This window comes from Orcinus orca, chromosome 5, assembly GCF_937001465.1.
Source record: "Orcinus orca chromosome 5, mOrcOrc1.1, whole genome shotgun sequence".
In the NCBI taxonomy this organism is placed as follows: domain Eukaryota; kingdom Metazoa; phylum Chordata; class Mammalia; order Artiodactyla; family Delphinidae; genus Orcinus; species Orcinus orca.
Window position 1 is genome coordinate 34,982,226 of NC_064563.1, and position 26,526 is coordinate 35,008,751.

The following is a 26,526-nucleotide window of genomic DNA, read 5'->3' on the forward strand; positions in this document are numbered from 1 at the left end:
CAGGTCGTATTTTTACAATAATTTGTAAAATATTGGTATTTCACAAATATTGAGAGGATCGAATGAAATATGTGAAAATACTTGGAGAAGTTGTAGTGGGCTAAAAGATATAATGTGTTATTCATACTCTTCCTTTGCTCCCGTAGTTGTTCCATGCTGCCTTCTTTTGGGAGGAAAGACAAGGTGGATGGGTGATGACTAATTAAATAGATGGTTTTTCTGGTTATTGCTTGTAAGTCTAGTTTAATTTGCTTATGTTTTTATAAAAAGTTTAATTTCATTCTAGAGTAAGCACTTGTAAGGGGATTAGCTTAATTTAAGAAATAGAGCCAACTTTTAATCTGTGAGTATTTTCATATATTCAGAACTCTAACAAAACCATTGTATTAGAAACTTCATTCTTACTTTGCTGGCTAATTGTGCATATGACATTTGCTTTTCTTTAAATGTAACTTTCAGTGTTCAAGAATTCTTCGTTCGCAAATCCAATGCAAAGAAAGGCATGTTTGCCAGTACACATCTTGTATTGAAAGAACCAGGTGGTTCTAAATATGAAGCTGCCAAGAAGTGGAATTTACCAGCGGTCACTATAGCTTGGCTGTTGGAGACTGCTAGATTGGGAAAGAGAGCAAATGAAAGCCATTTTCTGATCAAAAATTCACCTAAAGAAGGTTCATACTTCTGTTTTGTCCTTTTATGTATATATTTTTACAATTTGATGGTTTCTGGGATATGAATGTGCTAAAACTTATTTTTAGGACAGGTCATTAAAATTTCTCCCTTTCATGTGAGCCACTCTTGGGCACTCATTATTGGGGGTGTGGGGCCAAATAAATATGCGTTCATAGCACAAATGTTTAATTTGTATCTGTACTATCAAGTGTAGGCACTATCTGAAAGCTACAGGGTACAGAACAATATAGGAGCATTCTAGGGTCTCAGTGTTTGAAGTCTAATGAGCTTAGATCCCATTTACTGTTCCTTCAGTGGCTCATACTGACACATCTTGTGAGTAAAGTGCTCTCTATTCCTCATCTTTGGGCTTTTGCATGTTATCTCTTGCCTGCTTCATGCTAGCCTGTTTCTCCTTATCTTTCAGTTCTCGACTTGGATATCACTTTCCCTGGAAAGCCTTCCTTGACTCACCAAGTATGGCCTTTGTCTTGCCATAACACCCTGGCCTTTTGTAGCTCTCATCCCAGTGTTACCGTTGTAGTTTACTTTCATGTTTCCCCGCTCAACCATAAGCTCTGAAAAGGCAAGGAGTACATGTGTCTTGTGCATTATATATTTTCATTGTCTAGATTGGGCCTGGCACGGAGCAGCCGTCTAATAAGTGTATTTGTTAAATGTTGAAAAAAAGGTAGGAGGCAGGGTGGGAGGACACAGTAACCTCTCTTGTAAGATGATGGCATCCCTGGGCAAACCAGGGAAGCTTCTCAAAGCTATTACTTACTACTTTTTTTTTTTTTTTTTTGCGGTACACGGGCCTCTCACTATTGTGGCCTCTCCCATTGTGGAGCACAGGCTCCGGATGCGCAGGCTCAGCGGCCGTGGCTCACGGGCCCAGCCGCTCCGCGGCATGTGGGATCTTCCCGGACCAAGGCACGAACCCGTGTCCCCCGCATCGGCAGGCGGGCTCTCAACCACTGCACCACCAGGGAAGCCCATACTTACTACTTTATTTAGACAACCTGGAAATTTTACAATGCAGGCAAAGTAATATTAAAACTTCATTAAGCACTTTCCAAAAACCTGACCGTAGTTGTTAACTCTGAGTGCATGTAATTGGGATTTTCTTTTTTACTCTGCCATTGACTAAGATGACATTATTTATATAATTTTGGGCAAATTATGAGGTTTATTGAGAATATTTCAAGTTACAACAAGATGAAACAGGAAATCTAATTTCATTAATTATTTCTTTCAGTTGATGTACTTGTCTAACTCAACACATTTTAGTATATTGTCTGGTTTGTTTCTTTGAAAGTAGGTATATAACTTTGTGGTTTGAAGTATACTTGAGAATTCACATGAAAACTCACAATAAGATGTAAAAACATCACTTCTTGTGTGCCTCTTTAGACACAAAAGACATTAGTGGCTCACATTTGTTTCTTTTCATTTTAAATCTCTAGAACAAAGTCTGGAAACTGAGACAACAAACGGGGTGAATCTAAATCCAGATACTCCAGAGCATCCTGTCACAGACCTGGAAACTCACAGAAAAACAGCCGTTACACCTTTAGATATGAACCGCTTTCAGAGTAAAGCTTTCCATGCAGTGATCTCACAGCACTCCGGACAGGCTTCAGTCTCCCCTGCAGCAGGACAACCACTTCAGAAGGAGCCCTCATTATGCCTGGATACACCATCAAAGTTTCTGTCCAAGGACAAACTCTTCAAGCCTTCCTTTGATGTGAAGGTAAGGCTTATAGAAAGTGGTGCTGGAGATAACAGTTTCATAGCTTATAAAGTAAAGCACCAAGTTCTCCATCACCTCTGAAGTTTGTAGTAGTAACTTCCAGAAGTGTTGGCAAATAGATGCATAGTATTGAATCCCTACATATATCCAGGTTTGAGGTAACAGCTAGAGATATATACGGTGTGAAATCAGGACATCTGGATTCAAGTCCTATATCTGCCATGAACGGTATGACTCACAGATCATTTAATGTATCTGAGCATTAGTTCCTTTTGTACAAAGAGCATAGTATCACTTACTCTGAAAACTTACAGGTTTATCATAAGGATTAAGTGTAATTGTGTGATGAAATAGTTTCATAAACTGTAAAATAACATAAACACATTGCTACTTACGTTTTGATTCTAGGTGTACACCCGGTGCTCTTTCTGAAAATGTCTGTTATCACTTTACTTTTCAATCATTTCCCTTAAAAAGATGAGTTAAGTGTGCATCTTTCTTTGATCTTCTGAGCACTGGAGTATGGCTCCCCTTCTGAAAAATTCATTCACAAATCAAGGGCTAATTCAAGCTTCTCAAATGGTTTCCTTTCATTCCCCAAAGATAATTTCTTCACTATTCCTTTAGTAGTTTTTGGCCTTTCAAATGGCTATTCAAACCATGTTTTTTTTTTTATCCATGACTTTGCAAAATTATTGTACGGTTTATCTATTGAGGTTTTACTCATAGAGTTTAATAATTTTTACTAGTATGTTTTGGAGCAGACTTAAAGTTTACAGATTGTTCATCTTTAGAAAATAAATATAAATTGATACCCGGGACAGTTTTCTCCAAGCTAAATCTTTGATCAAATTTCTTCTGAAGTAACATTTTGTGCTGTGATTAACACTGTTCCTTGTGCCTTAAGAAGTAGAGGAAAACCACTGGTTTGGGAACTGCAAGATCTAGAGTCAGGCCTCTGCTTTTCCTCTTGCAGCCTTTTAAGGCGAGTCAACCTCTTTGGGTTTCATTATCCCAGTCTGTAAAATCATGGAGCATATCTAGATGATTTCCAAGGTCTCAAAGCTCATAGACTCTTTGAATAGTAAATGAAATAATATTAGGAGACAAGAAGATAGTAGAAATATTTCTAGTCATTGAGACCATTCTTCTACCTTGCAGTGAAAAGCTGATGGTTCTGAAATAGAAATAGTCTCAGTGAAGGTACAAAACACATTTAAAGGTTTCATTGTTTAGTCATAGTGTATTTAGCAGTGTCTCTCTCTCTCTGTCTTTTGTGATATATAAAATAGTTCTTCATCTTATAATCAGTGGTTCTTCAAATTGATGTAATATGGTATTTTGAATTTTTTCTCTGAAAACAAGGGCCCATGATTCCATATGGGTCACAAAATTGAACATACATTAGCCCTCACAATAAAAAGCGCCCCTTATTTAACTTAATTTTTAATTGACACACATCCAGAAAAGTACAACAAATGTGCTGATAAATGAAACATTAGTGTTAACAGTTGGGAAGACACAATACATATTCAGAAAGAGATCATTGCCAATTCTATAGAATCTTCCTCAAGTCCCCCCTTCCCATCACTTCTTCCTCCTTCCTCCCCAAAGGTAATACTCCTGACTTCTACCACTAGCTTTGTTATGCTTGTTTTTCACTTTTAAATAGGTGGAATCATAACATGTATTATGAGTCTGTCTATTTTTGTTCAACCTTCATTTAGAAGATTTGTCCATGTTGCTATCTCTATAATTCATTGATTTTATTACTGTGTAATAATCCAGTATATGGATATATCACAATTTACATATTCAGTCTACTGTTGATGGGCATTTAGGTGGTTACTAGTTTTTTGCTCTTACAAATAGGACTACTATGAACATTCTTGTGCATGTCTCTTGGAATATGTATACATGCTTTGCTTTTTGGTATATACCTAGAAGTGAAATCGCTGGGTCATCTTTCACCTTCAGTAGAGACTGACAGGCTGTCCAAATGGTTGTACCAGTTTATACTTCCACCAATAGTGTATTGAGCACCCAGTTTCCCCATCCTTGCCAAAGAAGTATTATAAGTTTTTTTTTTTTTAATATTATACTTGGAAATAATTCCTAACTTACAAGAAGTTGCAAAATAAAAATAGTATAAGGAATACTCATATAACCTTTTACTCAGATATGTAGAGTTTTCATTAATTTCCAGATGGAAGGATTTTGTTTGTTTCATTTTTAATTTCTAGTTTTATTGCATTGTGATCAGACTTTTGTTTGTAATATTTCTACTTCACAGAACTTACTGATCTTTTCTTTGTACCCTGATATATGAGCAGTTTTTGAGAACATTCTTTGATTTTTGAGAACATTCTTTGATAAGATATATTCTTTATCAGGGTTTTCTCTCTATAGATAAAAGTCTGACATATTGATTATATTGTTTAGATCTTTTATATCCTTTACTATTTTTTCATTTAACTCTTCTTATACTAAGTGGTATTTTCAAGTTTCCTAATATTGGTGTGTTTTTAATTTCTCCCTGCATCTGATGTGGTTTTTGTTTTGAATAGATAATTGCAGTATTACTTAGTGCATAGATATTCATAACTGTTATGTAAGTAGGAATGTGTCCTTTGTCTCATTTAATGCTTTTGGCTTGAAGTGTACTTTGGTATCAGGATTTCAATCGCTTCTCTCTTACTGTTTTCATTTCCCTTATAAATCTGTGCATTCCTTCATTTTTAGCCTTTTTGGATTGCTGTGTTTTAAGTAGGTCTCCTGTATACAGCATAGAGTTGGGTTTGCTTTTTGAGCCATTTTGAAAATGTTTCAGTTAGGCAGGTTAAGCACATTCACATTTAATATGACTTATATTGTATTTGGTCTCATTTCTGTCATATATTATATTGTAATTGCTTTGTGATTATGTTTTATATATTTTTATTATATGTTTCTTCACTTATTGTGTCCTCTTTGTGTTTTTTTTTTTCCTTTTGGTATTTAGGAAAGTGTTTGTTTTAGCCTCATGGTTTCTTATAGTGTTCTTAATCCCCCTTCTTAACCTTTTATATGACAGTTTTAAATTATGTCTAGATCCCCTGCTTACTGCTTCTATTGCAGTCAATGATCTTATTCTGTTTCCACCTTTTCTCTCTTCCACTATTTTTAGTTACATTTGTCTACTTTGTCAGAAAATAAAATGTTTATATATTCTTCAACCCATGGCCCTCACCCTTGTTTTAATCTTAACTCTGCATTTAAATATATGAAATGCTCACTGTCTGTCCTTTGTGAAGCTTCCCTGTCCTCTTTTGGTAGGAATGAAGTTCTGCACCTTTAAAACTTTTACTAAGGCCTTGATTCTTCAACAAATTGTTCAGATGTACTATTCTTGGTTTGCTTTTTTTTTTTTTCCCTTGAGTTTCCTGAAAATGCTGGTCCACTGCTACCTTGCTTTTTTTTTTTTTTTTTTTTGCGGTATGCGGACCTCTCACTGTTGTGGCCTCTCCCGTTGTGGAGCACAGGCTCCGGACACACAGGCTCAGCAGCCATGGCTCACGGGCCCAGCCGCTCCGCAGCATGTGGGATCTTCCCAGACCGGGGCACGAACCCATGTCCCCTGCGTCGGCAGGCGGACTCTCAACCACTGCGCCACCAGGGAAGCCCTACCTTGCTTTTATGTATGTTGTTTTTGAAAATTGTAATGCCAATCTAATTATGTTGTCTTTGTAAATTATTTCCTTTTGCCTGAAAGCCATGTGGATTTTTCTTTTATTTTTAAAGTCTAATAGTTTTACAAGGATATGTGTAGATATTGATCATTCTCAATCAATTTTCCCTAATACATGGTGAGTTTTTAAATGTTTAGAATTTGGCTTCTCTGAATTTTGGTCTCAGATTAGAAAAATGGAGCTGCCAGTCAACTGAGTTGAATAGAATGCTTTGGGATTGGAGCCTAAAGATCAAGAGCTCGTGTTTTGGACACATAAAGTTTGAGATGCCTGTTAGACATCCAAGTACTTTGTCAGATAGGCAGTTACACATAAAGTCTGGAGTTTGAGGAATGGTGAGTGGTCTGGGCTAGAGAAAGAAATTTGGAGATCCGAGTTTGTAGGTAATATTTAAAGCCATATAAGAAGAGATGCCAAGAGAGCAGAAGAAGAAAAGAGAAAAGGTCTAAGGAACACCCATAGGGGCTCACATTTAGAGAAGGAAACAGCAAAGGAGACTGAGAGGAGCCACCAGTGAGGGAAGAGAAAGCCTAGAGATTGTCTTAGAGACCAAGTAAGAAAGTATTGAGGAAGGAGTAGTTCACTATGTCAGATGCTGCTGAAAGATCAACAAAGGTGAGAATAGAAAGTTGACCACGGGATTTGGCATTGTGGACGCTGGTGATCTTAACAATAAGGGTTATTGTGACATTGTGGAGGTGGAAGCAAGTGGGTTCCTACAGGAATGTGGGAAGAGTTCGGGACATTGACTATAAACTATGCGTTTGAGGAGTCTTACTGTAAAGGGGAATCAAGAAATGGGGTGCTAGCTGTAGGGCAAAGTATGATCAAAAGAAGGTTGTTTTGTTTTTATAATGGAAGAAATAACTATGCCAATGTGATGGATCAGTAGAGATCCAGTTGATGGTGCAGATGAGAGGGGAGAATTAGTGAGAGGAGTTGGGATCTAATGTTTAAGGGGGGGAAAGTACCAGAAGGAAAGCAGTGCTCATGGCATAGGTTCAGAAGGCGGGTAGACATGGTGTGGGAGCTCTGATTTCTTTTGTATATGAAGAATTCTTTTAAATGCTGCAGAGAAATTTAAAAAAAAAAAACAAAAAAAAAACTTTTGCAAATAGAAAGCCTTACCATGTTCTCAAAAAAAAGATTAAACATCCTAAAGATCTAAAAAGATAATATAGATCCTATTAAAAATGTAAGCAGAAATAGTATAAAAATTCTGAAAAGAATAATTAAGGGAAGGCACTAGCCCTACTAATTATTAAAACATCTTATAGAGCTTCAGTAATTGAAGCAGTGTGTTATTGTTACATGAATAATCAAATCAATGCAGAAGATTACACCCCATAGATAGAAGAATGCATTATATGACTAAGGGGACATTCAAATCAGACAACTGGGTAGCCATCTGAGAAAACAGTTAGGATAAAACCTCAAACCTTACATCAGAATGAATTTCAGAGGATCCGATACTTAAGTACAAGAAAGGAAGGCATAAAAATACTAGAACAGGCCATGAGAGAGTGAGTTTGTTTTTAAATAATTCCATTGTGAGGAAGGCCTTTCTAACTATAACATAATACCAAAAGAAATAAAAGATTCATATGAATTTGACAGCATTAAAAAATTCTCTACATTCAACTATGCAGATTTTATAAATAGACTAATAACCTAATGGGAAAATAAGCGAAGGATAGGAAGAGATATCTGTCACAAAAAATTGAATAGAAATATTATACATGCATGAAGGTGTTTAATCTCATTCAGTATAAGAGGATGGAAAACTATACATGCATGAAGATGTTTAATCTCATTCACTATAAGAGGATGGAAAATTAAAGCATGCAGATATATTTTTTAACCTATCAGATTGGCAAAAAAGAAAAATCTGATTACCCACTGTGCTGTCAAGCATGTTGGGAAACACTAATGCTTTGCTCATGAGAATGTCAGTGTTGGTGCGCACATTTTGCTTAAATGGTTCCCTTTACTCTTGTGTGTACAAAATGTGTGTGTACAAGGTTATTCACTACATTGTTATACTGGCAAAAGATTGTTAATCTAAATATTCATCAGTTGAGCACTGGTTAAATACTTACTGCTGTATACATGGAATACTATGTAGATGGGAAAGAGAATGAGCACAAGCCCTGGACAGCAGTGGCCTCTGCTCACGAGGGAATTGTGGGTGGCTTGGGAACAGGAATACATTTTGTACCTTTGAAGATTTTTCACAATTCTCAGCTCAATCTAACTTTTTAACCTTCTTTATAGTTCATGTCTTATTTATATCCATCCTTGCTTACTTGTTTCCGTCTGTGTGTTTTGTTTGTTTACTTGTTCATTTATTTTGTTTTTTGGTATCATTAATTTTAACCAACTTCAACTCTAAGATCAGACAAATGTGGTAAGTGCTGCTGAAAATGTAAACTTGTCAGTCTCTTTGAACTAATTTGCTGGACAGTATGAAATTTCTTTTCTTCATAATAGATACTAGTTCAGTCTTTTTATTGTTGTTTAGAGGAAAACTGGAGGAGGTTAAAACTATAATCCAATTAATATTGAGGATTATTCCCTTTCTCTCTTTACCTCTTTTTTCTCCCTTTTTCCTTTTTCTGTTTACCTCTCTCTCTTCCCTTCTCTCCCCTCTTCTTCCTTTCTCTCTCCTTTTCTTCTCCTTTTCCTCTCTTCCTTTCTCCCTCTCCCCCTCCATACATACAGGATGCACTTGCAGCCTTGGAAACTCCAGGAGGTCCCAGCCAGCAGAAAAGGAAACTGAGTACACCACTCTCAGAAGTCATTGTCAGAAACTTGAAACTTGCTTTGGCAAATAGCTCTCGAAATACTGTCGCTCTTTCTGCCAGCCCTCAACTGAAAGATGCCCAGTCAGAAAAGGTAGAATTAAATCTCTCATTATAAGGAAGTTTTAGATAAAAAACACTTAAAACAATAATCGTTGATCTGTTTCTTTTATTTTCCATGGGCAGGAAGAAGCTCCAAAGCCACTTCACAAGGTAGTGGTATGTGTTAGTAAAAAACTCAGTAAGAAGCAGAGTGAACTAAATGGGATTGCAGCCTCTCTAGGTGCAGACTACAGGTAGTTGGTTCATCTTTCTGTTTGGTGGTACGGCCTAAATTTATAGGGAAACCTAAAACTGTTGTGAGCATCTACAAAAAACATTATTTTGACTTTTAGTTTGTCATATTATCTACAAAATCTCTCCAATTGATTTTTAATTTAGCACATCCTTTTAAAATATTCTCTCCCATATCAATTCACTCTTACAAGTATGTTTTTAGGGCATGTTTAACAAATATATGAGAACTTATTTTGTGCCACTCACTATTCTAAAAACTTGGGATCCATGAATGAGTATAATCTAGAAAAAAATCCTTGTCTTCAAGGAGTTTATAGTCTAGTAATACATTTAGGTCTGACATTAAGCATGTTTCTTAGTGATTTTCAAATTAGAACCTTTCTGTAAGTAGTACTAAGTACTGCAGCACTCCTGAGTTAAAAGTGTCTTTTTGAGCATGTTTGAATTTCTATCATTTTTACTACTCTGGAGGCATAGTTTATCAGATCCACTCTCAACCTGACAGCCAAACTAGAGACAGGTCTCTAGCATAAATGGCATCAGTATCAGGGAATGAGAGACCCTTGCCTATTCCGGCCAATCCTGAATTGATTGTATTCCTCCATTGTCTGTGGAGCTTGCTTTCTTGATCACCTGTTTTCAGCCATTCATAGATAGCACAATGATTGGTTTTACAAGTAACAAACAGTTTGAGGAACATGATTAGCTTTATCTTTCCCTTTGGTAAGTCATTTCAGTTATCTTTCTTTTTGATAAAGAAATTAGATCAGGAGAATGTAAAAATAAAATGGGTCTGTGATAGTTATAAGCACCTTAGTGTTAATTCATCTATTGTCGAAGGGTAAAGGTTTCTTACTTATTATAACTATTATTTGTATTGTCTATTTTATAGACATATTATTCTATAATAATGATTATGTAATTGTCTAATGTTATATAATTACTATTATATTTATATTACTAGTTGCTGAGGGCTTAGTATGAGGCAAGTATTATCTCATTTCATTCTCACAGTAGCCCTATGAGAGTATTCATATTTGTCAAAATTGAATGCTTCCTTCAGTATTCCATTTGGATGTGGACTTGATGTAAGATTTAAAAGGAACATATATGACTTGTGTTTCTATAAGATTTAAAATGCCAGTCCTGGGAATTCCCTGGTGGTCTAGTGGTTAAGACTGCACTTCCACTACTGGGGGTACAGGTTCCATCCCTGGTTGGGGAACTAGGATCCTGCATGCTATGCAGTGCAGCCAAAAAAAAAGGAAAGAAAGAAAGAAAAAATTTGCCAACTCCTGATCTATCTCCATCTACTGTCTATAACCATTGATGGTCTGTTCTTGAAGGACTAAAAGGCACAGTTTTTGTATTATCACAGTGGAGTCAGATAGTAGTAAACCAAGATGATTCAGGCAAAAGATATTCCTTTTTTTTTTGAATTATCTTGATAATTTATTTACATTTTACTGTTTTACCTCACAGCAGAAATAGAAACAATTATTAGAAAGACTGGCAATTCAATTAGCAGGGGGTTTTTCACTATTATTTCTAAGGACACATGGACAGTGAGAAATAGAATGTTTATAATATAATTTAGGAGGGAATATTCCTTCTTAATTTGTTTAACTTGGCTATTTAAAAAGTTCAGAAATAGGAGTTCCCTGGTGGTCTAGTGGTTAGGATTCTGGGCGTTCACTGCTGTGGCCAGGATTCAGTCCCTGGTCGGGGAACTGAGATCCCGCAAGCCGAGCGACGTGGCAAAAAAAAAAAAAAAAACACGTTCAGAGATATTTCTTAATTAGGAAATGGGAAGTATGTTAGGTATCCATAAAGAGAAACCTCCCTTTATTTTGGTGATTACATTTAGAATTACACTTTTTATTTCCTCCTTGGTTTTTACTTGATCTTTTGAAGGATGACATATTTTACTTTTTTAGATTATTTTCCTAAAATAATCAAGAAAATATTAAATGGAAAGAAATCAGGAGCATAATGTAATAGCTAAGAGTGTGAGTTTTGAAGTCAAAACTGGCTCTACCTCTTATTCACTGAATATCCTTGAACAGGTTACTTTAACCATGCCCTTCAGTTTTCTTATCTGTTAAATGAGTAAAATAATACATTGTTTTAGGATTGTTGTGAGGAATGGATGAAATAATGCTATGTAAAGTACAGTGTGTTATGGGGCACAGAGCAAATGTACAGTGAATAGTGACTGCCAACAACTGGAAGACAGATTGGATGCTTTGCCATTTCATTAACTTGAAAATACTTTTATTGTTATATCACCTTTATAAAATGATATTATAAAAGAAAATTGAAAATTTAGAAAAGTATACAAAGGAAAGTAATATTTTCAAGAATATCCTTCTAAATATGTCTCTGCATTTATATACCTAGAGATATATGTATAAAATTTGACAATGAAAGTGGAGCCTGTCATTTAATGTTTTTTGCTTACTCTGGTTCTTGAAAGTTTTGAGAAGGTCAGAGTATTCTGTTTATAGACAGTAATGATCATCTTAAACAAATGTAGTTATTTCTCTCAGGTATTCATTTTTGTGTGTGTTTGCTTGTTTCAGGTGGAGTTTTGATGAGACAGTGACTCATTTCATTTATCAAGGGAGACCAAATGACACTAATCGGGAGTATAAATCTGTAAAAGAGAGAGGAATACACATTGTTTCAGAGCACTGGCTTTTAGAAGTAAGCCATACTTTTTTCCCTCCCCTCCCTGTTAAATGAAAATGCATGTAAACAGTATTTCAAGGCACAAACCCATTTCTTTGTATGTAAACAAGTTCGATAACCTTAGTTAATTACACATTTCATATCTTTGGCATCAAAAAATTAAGATCTTTAATCCTTAAATGCTTAACGAGTCTTTAATGGGTACTCTTTCAGAGTCTCTGATTCTTTTTGCTAATTAAAAATGGTATGAAAGAAAATTTTATAATAATTTGAGGAGAATTAATTTAGCATGCCAATACAGCTTCTTTTCTTTCCTCTTCTTCCCTTTCCTTTTCTTTCTGGGTATTGCCTGGAATGTGATAGATACCTTGGCAAAAGCATAGAAATAGAATTAGATTTTATACTTTAGTGGACATGACATTTAAAAAGTGAGGACAGTTTGTCATTTGATGGGATTTTTAAGTGTCAGCTACTTTTCAAAACTTTAATTTTGTGGACTCTTGCCATCTTAAAACATAATGTATTGGCTGTCTTTATTCTACTTAACATCACTTATTTGCTAAGATTTTTTTTCAGTCCTGTTTTAAAGCACACCATTGTATTGCAGTGTGCCCAAGAGTATAAACATCTTCCTGAATCTCTTTATCCACATACTTATAATCCCAAAATGAGCTTGGATATCAGTGCAGTGCAAGATGGCAGACTTTGTAATAACCGACTACTCTCAGCTGATTTGACAACGAAGGATGATGAGGTAGATGATATCGATGATACATTTACCCCCTCTTTAAGCTGAATGTACAATCATATACTGCTATGAAACCTTATACTGGGCTTGGTTTGAGAAATGGTAATTTTTCTCCTTCAATAGCCAGATCATTTGCCTGTAGAAGAAAATGATATAGACAGTATGACTACCAGTAATAAAGAACCAGCAACATCAAATGGAAATGGCAGGAATGACTCTAAAGGAGGTAAAATATTTCAAATTATAAACAAAAAAAATTTATAAATATGTATCTTTAATATGGAATGCTTCCTTTGCATCAGATGGACAAATAAAAGTTTTTTTCTATGTTGCTGAATACAAGTAAAGCATATATTTGAGGACTGAATTGAGGTTCCATGCCAATCATTAAGTAATAGTTAACAAAGCTTTAAGTGATTTTAGTGTGAAACCTGTGAAATGTGTGGAACTAGGTATTTTACAGAGTTAGTGTGACACAGCCCTATTCTATTAAAGGTAGGTGGAGTTGGTAATTTTTTAAACATTTGTCCTTTGGTTCAGTTCCTTTCAGTGACTTTCAAAAAGTTTTATTATGTGCACAATATATTTTAACATAAATTCACATGGTTTTAAAGGTGCAGAAGGAGGTGTGAAAAGTTTCTCCCACCCTTCTGATGTTATTTTCTTATGGAGCCTTCTAGAGCTGTTTCATGCGTACAATCAAACATGTTTTCTGGGACTTCCCTGGTGGTGCAGTGGTTAAGAATCCACCTGCTAATGCAGGGGACATGGGTTCGAGCCCTGGTCCGGGAAGATCCCACATGCCGCAGAGCAGCTAAGCCTGTGTGCCACAGCTACTGAGCCTGCACACCTAGAGCCCGTGCTCCGCAACAAGAGAAGGCACCGCAATGAGAAGCCCGTGCACCGCAACAAAGAGTAGCCCCCGCTCGCCACAACTAGAGAAAGCCCGTGCGCGGCAACGAAGGCCCAACACAGCCAAAAATAAATAAATAAGTTTTCTCCTTCCCCACTTTTAAAAAAATGCGTAAATACTGACTATTGTATATTCTGTTTTATACTTTGATCCTGATCTTTTTATTTAGCAGTTCTACCTGTGGAGTGTCTTTATTAGTACATAGGATCTTTTTCAGTCATTTTCCCTTTTTTTGGCAACTGTATAGTATTCACAGTATGAATGGCCCACTTTATTTAGCCAGTTCTTTGTTGATGGGAATGTAGTTTATTTCTAATTTCTTGCTGTTATAAAGAGTACAGCATTGAATAACCTTATATCTATAGGTGTCCTCTTTTTAATGGATTAATATTTTCTATTTTTCTCACCCTACCATAGCTTTTCCTGTCTATGATTTACCTGTTTAGTTAGTCCCACTGTGTTCATTCCAAAAATCTTTATTTAGTACCTACTTCAATGTTTAGTCTACAAGGAAACCAAAGATAAGTATGTTGTGGTCTGTGTTTTTGAGGACCATAGGGGAAAATCATAAATGACTGTAATGTACCTTGGTGTAGTACAGAATATGAGAGGGTCAGAAGCAGGCAGGGAGCTCTACAAAAGGATGACGACTGTGGGTCCTTAGCACAGTGTCTGCAAAGGGCTTCCTGATTATTTCCTCTACAGTCCTCGTAGTAAGGGTTGCCTTTATGTTCTGCAGGATTCATAGTCTTAGTACATTACTATAGCCTATAGTAAGTATCTGATAAATGTCAAGTTAATAAATTTATGTTCAACCAAATCTAGACAAAATAGTTAATGTGAATAGGGTGTGATAGAAAGGAGAAACTTCCCTTGATTGGTGTATTTGTGTTTGTTTCAAGCTCTGACACAGACCTTGGAGATGAGAGAGAACTTTCAAAAGCAGCTGCAGGAGATAATGTCTGCAACTTCACTAGTGAAACCCCAAGGGCAGAGGACTTCCCTTTCAAGAAGTGGTTGTAACAGTGCCTCTTCAACCCCTGACAGCGCTCGCTCTGCCCGCAGCGGACGAAGTAGAGTCCTAGAGGCACTGAGGTCCGTACCTGTCGCTGGTGGCAGAATAGCTTTTCCTTCCTCCCTTCCTTCCTAACTTTTCCTTCTTCCTTCTCTTGTTCCAGGCAGTTCTAGAATTCTTACTTGGGGACAGGAAGCAGAGGTTAATTCCATACGAAGCAACTGCTTCCTGTGAGGCATGAGTAATACATTTTATTACCTCCCCTGAGAAAGAAATGATTTTAAGATCCAGTTTGCCTTGTTTGAAATGGATTCAATGGATAGTCCCCTCAGTTCTTAATATTAGAATTAAATAATATTGGTATTAAACAGTAAGTGCATATATATATGTGTATATATATATTTAAGCAGTTACTTCTTATTGGAACTACATGTGTTTTGTATTCTCTTTATAAATCTGTCTTCTAGGGAAGGTGATTACAGATCTTAGTGTGATGTGACTTAAGTTCAGTAGAATAACTTCATCTTTTCCTTGATAGAAAAATCTCTGATTGATGAATTATGGTACTTATATCTTGAATTAATTTAACTGTGCATTTATCTACATTAACTGTATATTTCATGAGGCTATTTCTTTTATCTGAGTACTGAGCAAAAATGGTTTTTTGTTTAATAGACCAGATCATGTTTTATCATTTTAGAGGGCCTAAATCTTGTGTCAAAGTCAGAGTAAATAAATAAGCTCTGAGAATAAAAGGCCATCTTCCTTGTATTTGAGGCAAATGAACACTTTGGGAGTACCATCAGCTTTGGCAAATTATTTTTACTAAGATTCCATATATATATGGAATTGAAATATTCAGTATACACAGTGAAGGAAGATATTGGAATTCTATTTACTTTCCAGTGGAATTGTTACAGTTATACCATAAAAACATGTTTCACCGTAGTTCACTGTAAGGCTGTTCTACCTAGACTCTGGGAGGTTTGGTTACCAGTAGCCAAAAGGACCTGCTTTTAAGGCAGCCTGTAGATAGTACACTTCCTGTGTAATTATAGTTCTTACTATTTCCAGTGATAAAAATACAACTATTGACTGGTCAGCAAAGTAACCAGGTTTCTAAACATTACCATGTTACCCTAAGCCTATATAATTAAGAGAAATCCCTTTTTAAAAGCAGTAATCATTTAGAATTTTTTAAAATTTCTTGACAGTAAACTCCCCCTTTGAAGTTTTAAATATATGGACATTCAGTCAAAATATGTGTTTCATTTTCTAGGTAAAACAGATAAGTTTCTGGAAGAAACATTTTAAAAATTAAAAATTTCCCGAAGTTCACTTATTCAATAAGTATTTTCAAGTGCTTACTATGTGCTAGATGGTGGACATATAAAGGTGAACCACCAATTTACAAGACTTACAGAATTTATGAGTGGGATTTTGTTATGGCTATCCGTTACTAAAATTGTGACTTTTATTCCTTAGGCAATCTCGTCAAACAGTACCTGATGTCAACACAGAGCCCTCCCAAAATGAACAGATCATTTGGGATGACCCTACAGCCAGGGAAGAGAGAGCAAGACTTGCCAGCAATTTGCAGTGGCCTAGTTGTCCCACACAATACTCTGAGCTTCAGGCTGATGTTAAAAAATTGGAGGATTCTCCTTTCCAGGAGCCTTTACATGATTCAGAAATTGCTGAACAGGGTAATGAGAAAGAAATCTATTTAGTTGTTTGTATTAGGTACATGTTGACCTCTTGACAATAAACAGATAAGCACCTGTGGTTACTGTGGTTCTCTGAATTGTACATGCAAATGAAAAACTCACTAGATGTTTTAAGTTTAAACCCAAACCTTAGATTTGGGTAAATTGAAAAATATATTTTGATTCTTAAATTTGGAAATTTAGGGTTAGGCATTTTTTTCCCTGTACATTTTTCCAGTCCTTTTTGCGTTGTGTAGTTAATGCTTGGTTTTTCTTCCAGTCATCTTAGTTACATTTAAGTCTTCTTCTGAATTCCACCCAGCACATACCTACATTTGGAGTTGTATATGTTTCTTTCTGGATTCCCTATCCAACTTCCTTGGACTTTACCTTGAAAACAAAATACTTCCCATCTCTCATCATTGGTCATTTTCCCCCCCTTTCTCTTTCACATGATTATATCTCTATACTAGATATATAGATTTATCTCTGCTTCTGATTTTCTTCAGGTGTAGAATTGCTCTCACTTTTAAAATTTTGTTTACATTTTACTGGTGAGAGCATGGTACTTAAAGAAAGGGTTAGGCAAACCCACAGAGAAGCCATTTGCCCTTTTAAAGCTAACTAATTGCATTTAATTATAAGCTCTAGAAATAGGTTACTTTTTTTGCATGTACTCTTTACATTCCAGAATTTGTGTTTAATTTCATCTTGGCTAAGACAGATGAGAATATTTCCTAGACTTTGTTCTTAGTCGTATTTGGATAACATCACACTGCAGCATTTTATTGCCCTCAGCTGTCTGTGATCCTGAGAACATATGTGTGACTGAAGCCCCAAAACACCCGATCTCTGAAGAACTGGAAACTCCAATAAAAGACAGCCACCTGATCCCTACGCCTCAAGCCCCCAGTATTGCCTTCCCCCTAGCCAACCCACCTGTGGCTCCACACCCTAGAGAAAAGGTTCGTTTATCCTTAGTTTGGTGATAAGGCTTTTGGATATTGCTCTTATGCTGCATTCAGAATTTATTGATATCAATATCAAGCGTTCATCGAATGTTGAAAACTGCATTTCTTTGCACTCTATTATTATTTCTATATTTGATAACTCAGAAGACTAAGTAAAATGTCACTATAAAAGAACATAGGCCTGATAACTTTTTAATGTTAATTTTTTCTAAAATAAACTCTTCCATTCCAGATTATAACGATAGAGGAGACTCATGAAGACTTAAAAAAACAGTACATATTTCAGTTGTCATCTCTGAATCCTCAAGAACGTATTGATTATTGTCATCTGATTGAAAAACTAGGTACAAGTATTTTACTTAGGTCAAAAATGTCCCATATAGTAACCTTATTTGGAAGTCAAATGTAGCTAATTATTGATATCATTTGTAAGCTGTGGAAATTGAGATTAAAAAGATGGGTAACTTGCCTCAGGCCATACACTGAGTCACCAGTAGAACTTTGATTTTATAAAGCTCTAATCTAAATCTAAAGTCACTGGGTCATAGGATTTAAAGATTTAAATTGAAACCAACCATTAAGGTTTAAGAATCTTATGCTGCTTTGAGCATTTGTTCATTGTTGAAACCTTGGACAAAATCAATGGAATTATAGACTTAAAATATGATTAAAACTACATTTTTATGAAGTTGAAGGTACAGTGACATCCAGACAGGAGCTCCTCCTGATGTGACATTCTTATTCCACTAGTTGTCAGGCTCTCCATTTGACACCATTCTGAAAGCAGCATACTAGGAAGGTAAACTTTCTAGGAGCTACATTTTAAAGAGTGGAAAGAAAGAGGTGAAATTAATTTTAAATATATATTTTATTTAACCTAGTATATGCAAAATATTATATTCAATGTGTAATTAGTATAAAATATCAGTGAGATAATTTACCTTTTTTTCTTACTAAGTCTTTGAAATCTGGGATATATTTTACACGTACAGCACATCTCAACTTGGACTGGCTGTGCTTCAGGTGTTCAGTAGCCACATGTGGCTAGTGGCTACTGTATTGAACAAAGCAGCCCTATAGAGTTAAGAACATTACTGGGAAGAACTTAATATGACAACTTGACCTAGAGAAAACATTAAGAAATAATGGTTGTTTTTAATAGTGGCCCTGAATCATCAAGAAAAGATTAAATGTCATTTAGTGCTATCCTTTTAAGGATGTGGAGAACTATTTATTCTGTTGGTCACAGAATAAATTTGTTATGTAGAGTTAGATATTGATATTAGGAATGGAATTTTTACCTATTCTTTTGTCACTGTGATTCTGGGTGAGTTACTCTGTACCTGTGTCCTCATGTGCAAATTGCACATAACAATAGTGCGTTCATAGAGTTGTGAGGATTAAATGAGTTAATACTTTCAACTTTCAACAGTCCCTGGCATGTATATAGTAAGTGCTCAAAAAGTCTTGTTGCTATTATTAGAGTCATCTGTAAAGCATGAGTGGAGTTCCATTGTTTTGTTGAAATCTTAGAAAGTTCTTGATACTCTGCCTAACCTCTAAAGTGTAATCAAAAGCCATGCTTTACATAAGCTTACATTTACTTATGCCTTCTTCTGTCCTCAAAGTCAGACTTCATAATACATATCTGAAAAAGGTTTCAGCTCCCACCTTCTTCATCTCTATTTACCTAGTGTTTTCCTCCCAAGCTTCTGTGTGGGTCTACTGACCTTATTTCCACTAAAAGCAGAAGAAATAGTTTCCCCCTTTGAACAAGGATTTAGTATTGAGAGAGCAAAGAATTTTTGTTAATTATATTAGATCTGATAGTGGCATTGTAGCTGTATGAGAAAATTTCCATGTATTTTAGAGATGCATACTGAATACATAGGGATAAATTAAAATGATATCTGGTATTTGCTTTAAAATGGTTAAGCAAAAAACGGGGTAGTTTGAAGTAAGGATGGTGAAATTTTGATAATCTTAGCCAGTGTATGGTAGCCAGTGTATGGGGGTTCATTTTACTGTTTTATCTACTGTTGGAGTTTAAATTTTCATAATAAACATTATTTTATTAAAAAATATATGTAAAGTATGTTAGGGGGTTTGTTTATTGGTACATTTTGTTTATAAATAATTCCTCTGCATAGTTGAGGTACATTTTCCCTCAGGAAAATTTAAGAATCAATAAAGTACCTATATTTTTTCTAATCAAGGTGGATTAGTGATTGAGAAGCAGTGCTTTGATCCCAACTGTACACACATTGTTGTGGGACATCCACTTCGAAACGAGAAGTATTTAGCTTCAGTGGCAGCTGGGAAGTGGGTGCTCCATCGCTCCTACCTTGAAGCTTGCAGGACTGCTGGGCGCTTCATGCTGGTGTGTATGCAAATTCATGTGAAGGGTTGTTTTTCTTTAAAAGTAAAGGTCTTAATAACTGATTCCAGCACATAAAATATTAAGCTAATTATTTGAAATATTTTGGTTCCTAACTGACCATTGCAGTAATATCTATCGTGTACTTTTTGACGTTTTCAATCAAGATCATTCAGGGATCTCGCCTGTGTAGACAGGTAATCAAGCTGTTAATACATACCTCTTTTGAGACCATGTCCTTCTGTGAAGTTCATCTTACAGTAGGTGAAGCCCAATAATCTATTACCAATTGCTAAGATATAGTTTCTTAGAAATGTATGCAATATTCTTCTGATTTCTAATTAAAAGCCAGATATACTTGACTTTCATACGAAGCCAAATTAATCTACATTTCCTCCATGCTCATAAACTGATGCTTACTTAGTATCCTCTGTATTTAGAGGAATGGAATGTATAGCTTGTAACTCTTATTAGATTGTGGATTCTTTGAGGACATATTCTATGAACTCAAAAGTTTGTTGGACTAATTCTCTAGGAAGAAGACTATGAATGGGGAAGTAGTTCCATACTTGATGTTTTGACTGGAATCAGTGTACAGCAACGAAAACTAGCACTTGCAGCGATGAGATGGAGGAAGAAAATCCAGCAAAGACAAGAATCAGGCATTATTGAGGTATTAACGTATATAATTATGTAGGTAGTATAAATGGCATTCGATGTCATGACTAGTCCAGATTTTTTTTTTCAGAGAATGTGCTTGACAAAATAAGAATAATTCTATTTGTCTTTTATCACTTGATTGATATACTTAATTTGGACATTCTAAATTGAGCTTAGTGTTGATTCCTAATTCTTCTAATTATGATCAGCAGTAAGATATATATAATGTTGATAGCTCTCTTAAAAATCATTTATATGTGTAAAATGTGACCCATACTGTATTTCTTCCAAAGAGTCTTTCTAGCATCCAGCTTCAGGGCTTCTCAACTTGGGGTCCACAGACTCTCCCAAAGGAGTTTTATAGATCAAATTCAGGAAGGCTATATACACTTTGTTTTTGTTTTGTTTTGTTTTGTCTTTTATTGGAGTATAGTTACTTTACAATGTTGTGTTAGTTTCTGCTGTACAGCAAAGTGAATCAGCCACATGTATACATATATCCCCTCTTCCTTGTATTTCCTTCCCATTTAGGTCACCACAGAGCACTAAGAGGTCCCTGTGCTATACATTCTGTTCTCATTAGTTATCTATTTTATACATAGTACTGTATATATGTCAATCCCAGTCTCCCAATCCATCCCACCCCCTCCCTTCCCCCCACTGGTATCCATACGTTTATTCTCCACATCTGTGTCTCTCTGCTTTGCAAATAAGTTCATCTATACCATTTTTCTAGATTCCACATATATGCGTTAATATACAGTATTTGTTTTTCTCTTTCTGACTTATTTCACTCTGTGACAGCCTCTAGGTCCATCCACGTCTCTACAAATGACCCAATTTTGTTCCTTTATATGGCTGAGTAATATTCCATCATATATATGTACCACATCTTCTTTATTCATTCCTCTGTTGGTGGACATTTAGCTTGCTTCCATGTCCTGGCTATTGTAAATAGTGCTACAATGAACATTGGGATCCAGGAAGGCTATACACTTTGGATGGGGGAAGAAATACATCCTTATTTTTACTAACCTCTAATTGAAAGTTAACATTTCCTTCATTGTAAGTCTAGGCAACAAATCGCAACACTATGAACAGTACTATGATTTTGCCCCACAGGAATCAGATATTTTTGCTTGTATTATGATTGCAACTTGAAATACTGTTTATGTTTGTCACAACTTTAAAATAGTACATACAGACCTCCCCAACTTGCGATGGTTCGACTTTATGATGGTGCAAAAGTGATACACATTCAGTAAAAACCATAGTTTGAATTTTGAATGTTGGTCTTTTCTCAGGCTAGCATTATGCAGTACAGTATTCTCTGGTGATACTGGGCAGAGGCAGCAGCCACAGCTCCCAGTGAGCCACGTGATCATGGGGGTAAACAACCGATATACTTAAAACCATTCTGTTTTTCACTTTCAGTATAGCATTCAATAAATTACATGAGATGTTCAACCACTTTATTATAAAATTGGCTTTGTGTTAGATGATTTTGCCCAACCACAGACTAATATAAGTGTTATGAGCATATTTAAGATAGGCTGGGCTGGTAAGCTATGATGTTCAGTAGGTTAGGTGTATTTAAATGCTTTTTTTTTTTTTTTTGGCTGTGTTGGATCTTAGTTGTGGCACATGAGATCTTCATTGAGGCACATGGGATCTTTCATTGCAGTGCATGGGCTCTTCATTGGCGTGCGGGCTTCTCTCTATTTGTGGCACGCAGGGTGCATGGGCTCCTAGTTGTGGCGCGTGAGTTCCAGAGCATGTTGACGCTGTAGTTTGCAGCACGCAGGCTCTCTCGTTGAGGCATGCAAGCTCAGTAGTTGTGGCACACAGGCTTAGTTGCCCCACGGCATGTGGGATCCCTGGGACCTGACCAGGGATCGAACGTGCATCCCCTTCATTTGAAGACAGACTCTTTACCACTGGATCACCAGGGAAGTCCCTTAATGCATTTTTGACTGAACCGTATTTTCAACCCTATGATGGGTTTAATATAGAAGCACGTCTATTATTATGTCACAAATTTTGAAACATTTTGATACTTTTCAATAAAATGGTTTCTTTTGTAATACTTTGTATTTTATTTTGGACATTTAAAAAACATTCATATGGTATGGAAATTACATCTCAATATAAGCTGTTATTTTTTTTAAGTTATTTAGAGAACAGATCCATAGGTTTTACTAGACTTCCAAATGGGTCCATGGCTCACAAAAAGGTTAAGAACCTGAGTTATATCATCTTTTGTGTTATATTCTGAGTTCTCTGCTGTCTCCAAGTCCCTGTTAGCCTTGATTCCCTTTCTTTTAAAGTAATTCCACAGGCTTCTGTTAATTGCTAATTCTGTACTTAAATATTTTATGTTTCAAATTTGTAAATATTTTCAAGAGAAATATTAACTGGAGGCTTCATCTCATCTAAGAAGCTGTGCTTTAGGCTCTACCTTTGATTAGTTTTAAGAAAAAAATAGTAGAAAAGACTAAACAAATGTCACGTTGCTTTGTTTTAATGTTACCAAATCATTAAAACATTTTCCTTCATTCTTCAAGTATTTATTGATGGGCTGCTGTGTGCCAGACACCATGGCTATGTGTCAGAGTATTCTGACCAAGATAGTTATCAGTGTGTTCATCAGAAGTAAAGGTTATAAGGTTATTCATTGACAGAGAAAATAATGTATTTTTTATATTATTTTGTCATTTATTTTTCCAAATAATTTCAACACTGATTATTTTTTTATTTGTAGGGGGCATTTAGTGGGTGGAAGGTTATTTTACATGTCGATCAGTCCCGAGAAGCAGGATTCAAACGCCTTCTTCAGTCAGGAGGAGCAAAGGTTTGTATTGACAAGGTTGCTGTGATCAATTCTTGATTTTCTGTGCTTTGTGAAATGGTAATCCTTTATGTGTAGATTATACAGTTGAACTACTTTGAAACACTGATAGATTGTGATGCTTTTTGTTTTTTCCTTAGGTGCTACCTGGTCATTCTGTATCTTTATTTAAAGAAGCTACACATCTCTTTTCTGACTTTAATAAACTAAAACCAGATGACTTGGGAGTTAATATAGCAGAAGCTGCTGCCCAGAATGTGTACTGCTTGAAAACGGAATACATTGCTGATTTTCTTATGCAGGTTTGTAAGATCCTGTCCTTGACCTCCTCACCACCAGAAATGTGCTTATATGCATAGAGACATAACTGCACAACAAAACCCTCGGCTTGTTATTCATAGACTGTTAATCTCTTGTTAGTCTCCCCCATTCAACCCCTTTCAGTTTCAGTCTATTTTTTAAAATAATGAAAACCTATGTAAACATTTAGCCTAGAAGTTAAATATGAAATGGGTATAAAAATCTGGGTACCTCTAAAAGTGCCCTCTAAAATGTTGGAATATAAAGAAAGCAGATATTGATTGCGCGAGTCCAAGGAGAAACATTTACCCAAGGGTCCTTTTTAAATTTTCTTGACCTTTTGTTTCGATACACTGTAAATACCTGTGTTAGACAGTAAGGGAAATGAAACACTACATGGAGGGCTCACTATACTCCTGTTCAGAATTGGCCTATGTTGGGTGGTTTGAATGGGCAAAGAAAAATCTTGACACTGGAGTGCCTAAAATGCCATCAGGAATCAGCAAGATATGACACATGATTGTAAATGTCTTACAACAAAGGATTTCAAACAGATTAGTGTAGAAGTAGGGGGAAGCCAAAACTAACCTGCTTTGTGGTTGTTGCTGCTTGTTTTTGGAAGTTGGTCAGCTTCTAATAGGAGTGCCTGAAACATGCATGCAAAGCCTCTGTCATAAAGCAGTGGGGTGTATTGATTAGGACTTAGTAAACCAGTACTAGCTCTCCTTGAACATCTAAATAACTTTTTAAAAATCTCTATTTGTTGAGACATGAGGTTTTAAAATATTACCCACTGGGAAAAGGGCAGGGATTGGGGGAATGTAGAGAACTTCCCATACCTCATCCCTCCAGAAATTTCTGATCGTTTCAGGGATACAGCTGCCATCTAAGATGGGACCCAACATAGATTAATTGCTTAAACTTGTGCTGTGTTAAATTTGTACATGTGCTATAATTTGGGGGTATTTTTTTCTTTTTACATAAAAAAGAGTGTATAGAAAATATGTTCTGGTTAAAGAATAGCAAAATGTCATTCAGGTGCCGAGGATAAGAAATAGAAGATTGCTAGTCCCATAGGAACTCCCTGTTGCTCCTTCCCGGTTGTTCCTGCCTTTCTCAGGGTTGTAATGTGTGTCAAATACTAGATGTCTGGAGAAACACATTGGGGGAGTGAGCTGCTCTGTATTTCTGCATCTGAGCTTATTATTGCCTATCTCTAGCTCTCTGGAGTAAGTCAAAACAGAACACTTCTATAGTGTGAAGCAGCAGGCTAAGGAGGGGAGAGCAGCAGCTTCATGTCAAGTTCATGGCCAAGATAAGCCAAGCACAGATAGGACTCTGAGATAGGCTCACCCCAGTGTTCTGACTTCAGCTTAGAAACTAGGTGTGGTGACTGCAGGGATCTTTGTCACCCTCTGTCTACTTCTGTACACTGCCATCGTCCCAGGAGCTCCATTCACCACCATTTGTCTCTTTTCTGTTGAATCTCCTCTTTCTGAATTGCATGTCATCCTGATCTGCTGTCTCATTGTGATGGAGGTCTCTTCTCGTAACTTCTTGAGAGGGAACACATGGAAGGTAAATTGAGACTTTCTATGTGTGGAAATTCTTTTTTCTATTCTCATTCCTACTAGACTGATAGTTTGGCTGGGCATCAAATTCTAGGTTGGAAACTGCTTTCTCTTAGACTTTTGATTGTTTGTCTCTTTGCTTCTAGTATTGCCATTGAGCAGTCTAAAGCCATCTGATTCTTAATCCTTTATATGTAACTGTAATCTACTTAGGAAGTTCTTTTTGCCCCAGTTTCATGAAATTTCAAAATGATACACTCTCATGAGGATCTGTTTATATTATGCTGGGCACTTGGGCCCTTTCTGGTCTGGTAACTTCTATCTTTGAGTTCTGGGAAATCTTGAATTATTTCAATGATGAGGGTTTTTTTTCCCACTTTCTGTTCTCTCCTTCTGTACTTCTGCTATTTGTATATTAGATTTTATTATTTTTCACTTATTTTTATCTTTTTGAGAGATTCTTGCAGTTCAATATTCTATCAACTTCATTTTGCTATCATGTTTTAGACCTGTTTTCATTTTTTGAATTTATATTTTATTGTTTTAATGTTTTCTTGTTTCATTGATTAATACCTTCTGTGAGCTCTCAGAGGATTTATTGATGTATTTTTTTTAAGTTTTCTTATCTCTGCATAGTTTCTACTTCCACCAAGCTGTGTTTTTCCCTTTATCTGGGTTTTTATCTTCCATGTTAGAGGAATTTATCAGATATCTAGTAATTCTTGGTTTTCTGTCCATGATTAAGAGTAGGGGGTAGGGACTTCCCTGGTGGCACAGTGGTCAAGAACCAGCCTGCCAGTGCAGGGGACACAGGTTCGAGCCCTGGTCCAGGAAGATCCCACATGCTGCAGAACAACTAAGCCAGTGTGCCACAACTACTGAAGCCTGCGAGCCTAGAACCCATGCTCCTCAACAAGAGAAGCCACTGCAATGAGAAGCCCGCGCACCGCAATGAAGAGTAGCCCCCACTTGCCGCAACTAGAGAAAGCCTGCACACAGCAATGAAGACCCAACACAGCCAAACGTAAAAATAAATAATTAATTTTTTTAAATATCACTTAAAAAAAAAACAGGGGGTAAAAAGCTGCTTAGAAGTACTGAGCATAGTTGGGTCTTGTCCATTTTGAGCTGGGTGAGATGGTGTGGATGAACTAGTTATTGGACACCTCTCCTAGATTCATAACTTTATGTGCTTCTTGAATTGTTTCATTTTTATCCAAAGAGGAGTCTTCTGATCTGCCTAAATGATGAGTCTGGCCACCTTTTTTTTTTTTTTTTTTTTGAATTGAGATACAATTGGCATATAACATTAGTTTCAGGTGTACAAAATAATGAATGATTCAGTATATGTATATTTTATGAAATGATCTATGCAGTAAGTCTAGTTAACATCCATCACCACACATAATTACAATTTTCTTTAATCTTGTGATAAGAACTTCCAAAATTGAGTCTCAACAACTTTCAAATATACC

At 36.1% G+C, this 26,526-nt stretch overlaps 1 protein-coding gene and 1 long non-coding RNA gene across 5 annotated transcripts in view; one reads left to right on the forward strand and one right to left on the reverse strand.

The window, feature by feature from the left end:
• TOPBP1 (DNA topoisomerase II binding protein 1) overlaps positions 1–26,526 on the forward strand; it is a 77,292-nt gene that overhangs the window by 42,401 nt on the left and 8,365 nt on the right. For all 4 annotated transcript variants that reach the window (XM_033404058.2, XM_033404059.2, XM_004278920.3 and 1 more), the window contains exons 13-27: positions 460–671; positions 2,139–2,425; positions 8,875–9,048; positions 9,141–9,250; positions 11,834–11,957; positions 12,550–12,696; positions 12,814–12,916; positions 14,506–14,698; positions 16,104–16,324; positions 17,123–17,289; positions 17,528–17,639; positions 19,512–19,675; positions 20,208–20,345; positions 23,094–23,183; positions 23,321–23,482. In XM_033404058.2, the coding sequence (XP_033259949.2) occupies positions 460–671; positions 2,139–2,425; positions 8,875–9,048; positions 9,141–9,250; positions 11,834–11,957; positions 12,550–12,696; positions 12,814–12,916; positions 14,506–14,698; positions 16,104–16,324; positions 17,123–17,289; positions 17,528–17,639; positions 19,512–19,675; positions 20,208–20,345; positions 23,094–23,183; positions 23,321–23,482 (2,404 nt within the window). The remainder of the gene's footprint in view (positions 1–459; positions 672–2,138; positions 2,426–8,874; positions 9,049–9,140; positions 9,251–11,833; positions 11,958–12,549; positions 12,697–12,813; positions 12,917–14,505; positions 14,699–16,103; positions 16,325–17,122; positions 17,290–17,527; positions 17,640–19,511; positions 19,676–20,207; positions 20,346–23,093; positions 23,184–23,320; positions 23,483–26,526) is intronic.
• On the reverse strand, positions 24,125–25,539 carry LOC125964548 (uncharacterized). Its single transcript, XR_007477666.1, has 3 exons — positions 24,834–25,539; positions 24,320–24,366; positions 24,125–24,148 (listed from the first exon to the last, which is right to left on the reverse strand). It is a non-coding gene; the product is annotated as an uncharacterized LOC125964548 (long non-coding RNA).